General features: G+C 45.5%; 1 protein-coding gene across 4 annotated transcripts in view; it reads left to right on the forward strand.

The window, feature by feature from the left end:
- LOC144763614 (protein-L-isoaspartate(D-aspartate) O-methyltransferase) overlaps positions 1-8,059 on the forward strand; it is a 243,623-nt gene that overhangs the window by 41,310 nt on the left and 194,254 nt on the right. The window contains exon 1 of one of the 4 annotated variants that reach the window (XM_078649379.1): positions 3,517-3,616. The exons of the other annotated variants lie outside the window; for them this stretch is intronic. Within the exon in view, the coding sequence (XP_078505505.1) occupies positions 3,538-3,616 (79 nt within the window). The 5' untranslated portion in view covers positions 3,517-3,537. Of the gene's footprint in view, positions 1-3,516; positions 3,617-8,059 lie in introns of those variants that run through there. 4 annotated transcript variants of the gene reach the window in all.

Raw genomic sequence — 8,059 nt, forward strand, 5'->3', positions numbered from 1 at the left:
GAAATCTTCCTTTCGTTCCTGTCAGCCTCAGCAACAACAGCAGCAGCAGAACCCTCTCTATAAATCCTACAGAGGTAAAGGCAGAGGTCGTCGTGGAGCTGGACGACATCCCTCGTCCTCCTCCTCTACCTCCCCTCCCAGTAATGCAGCAAAGCAGCCCTAGATCCGCCATCCTGGATCATGTGGGTCCTGTGGGAGGCCGGCGTACCAGTTTTCTACAAGACTGGAAATTGATAACTTCGGACCTTAGGGTTCTAGATCCTGTAGAAAATGGGTATGCCCTTCTCTTCAGGAAATTCCCTCCTCCTTACCCTCCTTGCTAAGGGTTTTGCACGGAGGATCATTTGCTTCTCCTTCAGAAGGAGGTTCTTACCCTGTTGGACAAAGGTGCGATAGAGGTGGTTCTGGAGCAGGAAAGGGGTCAGGGATGCCACTCCCGTTATTTCCTGATTCCACGAAGTATGGCAGGTTACGCCCCATCCTGGATCTCAGAATCTTGAATCTATTTCTCAAGCAGGAGAAGGACAAGATGCTCACACAAGCTCAGGTTCTTCAGGCGCTGCAACAAGAGGACTGGATGGTGTCCATCGACTTGCTGGATGCATATTTTCACATCCCAATCCTGAAGTTGCTCAGGAAGTATCTCCATTTCATGGTTGGGTCGCAACATTACCAGTTTGCGGTCCTACTGCACCTCGAGTCTTCACCAAGGTGATGGCAGTGGCGGCAGGCCATCTCAGGAGGTTGGGGATTCCGGTTTCCCTTACTTGGACGACTGGCGTGTGAAGGCAGAGTCCCCAGGAATGGTGAGTCATCATGCAGGTTACAACCCAGCTGTTGTGCAAATTGGGGTTTTCAATAAATGTACCCAAGTCTCACCTGGTGCCCTCACAGCGCAGCCTGTTCATAGGGGCCGTACTGGATACCACTGTGTGTCTAGCATTCCCTCCACCTCAAAGGATTCTCGACATACAGGAAATGATTCCCTTGTTTTACAATGGAGCGGTTGTTCCAGTTCTGAAGGTCCTTCGCCTGCTCGGTCTATTCGCTTCCTGCATCCTGTTGGTCCACCATGCACGCTGGCAAATGAGGGCGCTCCAGTGGTGTCTCCGCAGGCAGTGGTACCAGCACAACGGAGATCTCAGGGAGTCTTGTTAAGATCTCCAGAGAAGCTGCAGCGGATCTGTCTTGGTGGAGTGTGGAGGGCAATCTGTCTCAAGGAAAGCCCTTCCATCTTCCTCCATCGGTGGCCACAGTGATAACGGATGCCTCTACCCTAGGGTGGGGTGCACATCAGGGGGATCTGGAGATCAAGGGTCTTTAGTCTCCAGAGGAAAGGTTATTTCACATCAACCTTCTGGAATTGCGGTCGATACGTTTGGCGCTAAAGGCCTTTCTCCCTTCCCTTCGCGGTCAGTCGGTTCAGGTCCTGATGGACAACACTGCCACGATGTGGTATGTCAACAAACAGGTAGGAGTAGGGTTCTATCGTCTCTTCAGAGAGGCATTGTGACTCTGGTCCTGGGCTCAGGTCCATCGGATTTGCTTGATGGCAAATCATCTGGCCGGGACGTTGAACATGCGTGCGGACAGTCTCCGTCGGCACCACGAGTGGAGGCTTCATCGAGGCTTCATCGAGAGGTAGTTCATCACATCTTTCAGATGTGAGGAACTCCTCGGGTGGACCTGTTTGCCACTCTCGAAAATGCGCACTGCCTGTCATTCTGCAGTCTCCAGTTTCTGAGGCAGGGAGCGTTGGGGGACGCGTTTCAGTTGAGTTGGAGCTCACAACTCCTTTACGCGTTTCCTCCCATACCCTTGATTCCTCTGGTTCTGAGGAAGATTCACCAAGACCGGGCCCAAGTTATATTGATCGACCCGGATTGGCCGAGAAGGGTGTGGTACACCGATCTTCTTCACCTCTCATTGCACCCTCCGCTCTGTCTCCCTCTCAGGGCAGACCTCCTCTATGATGAAGGGGCAAGTTCTAAACCCCCCACTTCCAGAGTCTGCACCTTCATGCCTGGAGATTGAGAGGGGCAGCTTGAATTCTTTTTCTCTTCCGCCTGACGTGGTGGAGGTTATATTATCGGCCAGATGACACTCCACCACGTCTGTCTATTCATACAGGTGGTCTAAATTTGTTAAGTGGTGCGGAGAGAAATCTATTGAACCCTTAAAAAGCACATCTTTCTGATGTTCTTTGTTTTTCCCTGCATTTGGCTCAGCAGGGTTGTTCTGTGGCCACTGTAAAAGGGTATCTGTCGGCGTTGTCAGCATTTTTGTGTTTACCTGCTCAGCCTTTATTTAAGTCTCCTATAGACTTAAGATTCATTAATGGGCTGAAAAACATGTTTCCTCCCACTCCTTTCATTATGCCCCAGTGGGATTTGAATCTGGTGTTAACTTTTTTAATGGGTTCCAGGTTTGAACCTATGCATAGTTATCCGTTAAGACTTTTAACTTTCAAAACGGTCTTCCTGGTTGCTATTGCTTCGGCCAGGAGGGTGAGTGAGCTTCCGTCTTTGAGATCAAGCCTTCTTTTCTGACCATGCCTGCTGAAAGGTTGGTAGTCGGGAGCAGGGCTGCTTTTCTTCCTAAGGTGGTGACTCCCTTCCGCCTAGGTCAGTCCATTACCTTTCCCAATTTCTATCCTCCCCCTCATCCATCCAAAGAGGAGGAGAGACTTCATCGTTTAGATCCAAAGAGGGCGATTAGCTTCTTTTTGGACAGAACAAAGGACTTCCGTCAGGATGACCAGCTCTTTGTTGGATATGTTGGTCGTATGAAGGGCAAAGCGGTGCACAAGCGCACTTTATCACGATGGATCATCTTGTGCATCAAGATATGCTACTCCCTGGCTGGTAAGAAGCCTCCTGTAGGCATTCAAGCTAATTCCACCAGGTCTTAAGTCATCTACTTCTGCATTGTCTAGAGGTGTTTCTGTATTGGAGATCTGTAAGGCCGCAACTGGGACCTCCCACCACACTTTCGCGAAGCATTACTGCTTAGATTCCGAAGTGAGGAGGGATGGCCATTTTGCGCGTTCCGTTTTGCAGGACTTTTTGGTATGGAAGGGTGGACACCCTCCTCTGGGAGAGGTACTGCTATGGGATTCTATTCATAAGGTGAGGAATCCACAGGCAGATGTATCCATCAGAAGAACAAGTTACTTACCTTCAGTAACGCTTTTTCTGGTGTATACAGTATCAGCCTGTGGATTCCTCACAGACCCACCCACCTCCCCGTTGTCCACCCCTTTTATACCATAAAAGCTGAGGTATTCGTTTTTTGATGTATTATGTATATTCAAGACTTTACCTCTATTTATTTGCTATTGTCTTGTTTGAAGTGAAAACTGTCTTCTTTCTTTATACACTGAGAAAGCCTGTTTCTCCTTGGTGGCACAGAAAAAATGGGTGGAACTGACGTCATCACGCCGACGTGGTCTTCTTATGGCTCCGGTGACGTCATGCGGAGTCGCGTGCGAATCCATGACTACCTCGTCGGCGCAGAGAGCTATGAAAAATTTCCGGAATGCTGGCGCAGGGGGATATTCATAAGGTGAGGAATCCACAGGCAGATACTGTATCCACCAGAAAAAGCGTTACCGAAGGTAAGTAACTTGTTAGTTTGGTGAAGTGCTTATATATATATATATATTTGGTATGTCTATAACTCATATTGTTTCGGCTTTAAATGATGTGAAAAATAAAATCTTCAGTGGATTGTTTTGCTACTAATACTGCAGGTGCATTAACTGACAATGTGCAAGTGGTAGCCACTCATGCTGTACTTATACAAAACCAATACATTTCAATATTTTACTTCCAAAAGAAGGTAGTGTGTGTCATATAATTAAGTTCCAGCAACATTTTACATTTGTGTCTGATAATAGCCTGCTAGTTAATGAATATCTTAATAAAACTAATAATTCACATAACAGTGGAAGCAACTGATGCTTGGGAAATGACTGGTTTGTGGTTCTGATTGATTAGGAATTGCAAGAATTGGTAAATGGTTTGATATGGGTCGTGACATATTAAAAAGGATGTCCATCACTACTAAATCAGATTTCAAGATTATTTGTAGTGTGCAAAGGTGGATACCTACAAGGAGAAGTGGCGAGAAAGGTGTAATGTGTAAAGTGGCAGAATAGAGGTTATGTATTCATTTTGCACCCTTGAAAATGGTTTTGTTGGCAGTTAAACTGTAGGCGGAAATTGGTGTCGTTTTTGTTTACCTAGAGTATAACATGCTAGCAGAACTTATACTTGCAGTAGTTGCTGTTGATTATTTCTTAATGTTTTTTTAAAAAATTTTTTATAAAGGGGTAGCCCAAAAGTCAACCGGACCTGGGTACAATGCGGGAATACATAGATGGCCCGTTACGAACGCTTAATCCAGAAAACAATTCAATTTCACAATGTGTGTTGTATCTGGTTCAACAACACTAGTATCCAATACTCGTGTATTGCTAAATCCATGCATTAAATACCTCTTTATGCATGTATGTTTAAAAAAAACTAAACTGAGCACACAGACTAAAATAATTACTTTAGCCCAATTCAATTCAAAACATATATCCACATTTATTTTGAATATACACGTAATTATTTACAATGAACATAGGTTGCGCGCAGAAGGGGAAAGGGGATAGTAAAGTGGTGGTGGTGAGTAGTGGAACGTGTAAATCATAGAGTAAAGGGAGAACAATTAAATATTTTGGTTACACGGGCAACTCAAGACCAGACAAAGTAGACCTGTCCACAGATGAACTCTAATTTACATGTAATCTGCAAATTATTATAGGCACTCAATGCATTTTTAATAATTGGTACAGGTCTGTGTGGGGAGAGCGTCGACGTTTCGACTCGACTTAAGGCAAAGAGGGGTGATTGCGGCCTCCGCTGCGAGTCTTCATCAGGACAATACGTGGCAACCTATGAGTGAAATGTAAAGTTAGACTGAGCGCTGTCTGTGTGTGTGTGAACATATAGGGGCAGTGTGGCAAGACTACTGACCTACACCTGGTGCCAGGCCTGGCTACACTGGTGATGGATCCGGTAATGAGGATGGCCCAATACTCGCCAGAATTTAATATTTCTGTGGTTGTGTCGTCAGTTCACAACTTATATCCTCCTCTTCAGCTACTGGTGAAGAAGGGAGAGGGGCCCACTTCCTAAGGAGAGAGAAAGAACAGGACCCAGGTAATGAATGGCAGCGCGCAAGGCAGTGGAGATATGCGATGTAGTGCCATCGTGTTACGTACGGGGGGGGGGGGTTCCAGAATGCAGTTAAATGACCCATGGAGGGCAAGTGGTTAATATTGCTAATGGATTGCCACGCGGATGTGTTGCGCTAGTGAAAGACCCTTGAATTATTAAATGTCCCCAGGAGAGTAAAGCTCGCCCGAGTGTTACCCATCTAGAAGTACAGCCATACCATGTACCATGGAGCGGGGAGCAAGGTTAAGGTCGGTTGCTAGTGCCATTTACCTTGAATCTGGGTTGCGGCTCAATCCATCCTGCTCGGCGTTCAGCTTTGCAGAGACTGAGAGCGCGCGTTGGATCGGTAATTAACGTCGCCCGGCCAACGTGCGAGGCGTGCACGTTGCTATTCGACGATCGATCGCCGAGGATCAGGCCGGCATCCGGGTATTAGCGGGATGTCAGAAGCCCGGGAATCCGATCAATGTAATCTGTGTTCAAAGGGATGGGCTAGATCCGGGGATGGTGTTGGTGCAGTGGAGGGAACCCGAACTACACATGAGAATTATGCAAAGTATCGTGCATGATTGTATAAAATATTAATAACAGTGAACATTGATTGGATTACATCAAACATTTAAAACAAGGAGAGCGACGGTCTGTATAGATCCATTGCAATGAAGAATAAACGTGGGCTCAAACACATTGTGAGGAGAATCATGTGACATGGGTGAAACCTTAAACATTTTCTAAACAGTCTACAATAGGGATTGCTAGAGCGCAGTATATACAGTGAAGAGATCATGAAGACAAATATATACATATATACAGACATACAATTAAGCCTCACAGTTAGTGTTGAGGCATTCTGTAACGTGAGTCAGTCGTGTTGAAGCAAACTATAATCAGGATTGAGTAGACTAGGCGGTATATACAGAAAATTATATACACAGAGGACAATTTAAGAACCTATATAATATACATATGTACAATACAGCCTAATTGGGCTTGTGGTCCAACCTGGACCAGAGTGAGGGCAACCCCATTGTTGCTGGTCAGTCAAAGGAGAGTAGCCCATTAGCCAATGGGTCACTCCCAGTGGCTGAGCGCGCTAGCCTAGTGGTGGCGTAGACTGGCTAATGACCATGGGAGGCGGAGACTAGTGGCGTGGATTGGCTAAAGGCGGAGACTAGCTGCCTGCCTGGCTATCTCCTCGTATTCATTTAATCCCTTTAGTATAGTGTTGAAACCGTTTTAGGAGAAATGAGATAACTAGGGTCCTGATTAGCAGGATCCCAGTCAGACTAGTCAAACACAGTATCGCATAAAACAAAAAGAGGGGGTAACAATAAGAAGCAGATCCTACTTTCCCACAGCTGTGATATTTGGCCATGTTAAGGGTAGGAAATGCCTAGCGTACCTCAGTGATGCTAATCTACCGGCTCTTTGCAGGATATAAGGATTCTTGGGATGGTGCATGGGCAATGACAGTGACAAAATATGTTTGACTCGGTGTGGGTTATGCAGTCCTCGCCATGTGATCCAGAGTAGTGGAACTTTCAGCCGTTTTTTTTTTTAAGAATGGGATGACCAAACCTGTAAGCTTAGGTGCCCTACGGTTGCTGTGATATTGGCTCTGGCACCACTGGTTGGGGGTCTCCTCAGGCTACAATATGCATCCTATTTCTTAGGGGATAGTCCATAGAATGAGCTTCAAACCAGGCTCTAGTGTCAGTTCTGTGATGGAGGTGAGAGGTGCCTTAGTTGAGTAACCATCAATAAACCTGCATTTTCTTTCTTTATCTCCATTCTTATATCTGCTGTGTGTACGATGAGAGTTGTTGAGAAAACACATTTATGCACTATCTTTATGCTCTGCCCATACCCAGTACTCTGTCTGCCACTTTCACACAAGTGTACAGTTTTCCACATCTGGGACCTAGAGTGCCAATTACAGACACCAGAGAACACTCGGAGTGAAGGGCAGCCTCTGCAGACCTTGTATGGCTGTTTTTTTCCCGAATACCTTCGATGAGAAGAAAAACGTCCACAAATAACTCCACCCAGCTGATCCCTATTCAACCCACTTCACAGCATAATAAAAATTGTACGGGCTATGTGGACTCAATACTTCTTGAGAACCTGGGAGACTCTTTGCTTTAGAGAGTTCTTTGGAAAGTGTCTACACTAGCAATATTTTTTTGACTTTGGTTTGTACCCAATGTACAATGTGATGTACATGTCAAGTCTCACCGGCCACCTTCCTACAAAGAAACTCTATACAGCTTAAAAATTAAAATGGCTTCTATCAAACGACAACTAGGTTTCCTCTGTGATGCAATGATACCAAGCACAGTAAAAGTAGAGTCAGTGTTGCCAATATAAATGATATATGCCTTGTTAAATGGAATATGAAGGTACTCCTGGCCCCAGTCTTGTAAGTCAGGTCAATTCTGCACTGAGTCCTGCACTCTCTCGTGCTATTCTGAATCCTTTGTTTGGCCTGGTAAGTAACATAAAAAGAGGTCTAATCACTAAAGATCAACACTTACATCTCCGCACTGAGAGAGTTAAAAGAAAGATTTGCATACCTCTTAGCACCCAGCAGCGCAGATTCCATGGTGTTGAATAGAAATAGACCCAAGACCTTATAGACAGAACTTGGAAATACTACATTTAGTTGTGTGAACAGTACGAGCCTATACCTGCGTTTTTGGAGGCACCAAATGATATTTTGTAGAAATCTGTCGAACTTTCAGGGACAGAATTGTTTTTGATTTACAGCTGTTGAGGCAAATGAAGATCTGCTGAAAATCTTGAATTGTATCTGATAGACATCTAGCCGCAGA

This window comes from Lissotriton helveticus, chromosome 6 (genome assembly GCF_964261635.1).
Source record: "Lissotriton helveticus chromosome 6, aLisHel1.1, whole genome shotgun sequence".
Taxonomy (NCBI): Eukaryota; Metazoa; Chordata; class Amphibia; order Caudata; family Salamandridae; genus Lissotriton; species Lissotriton helveticus.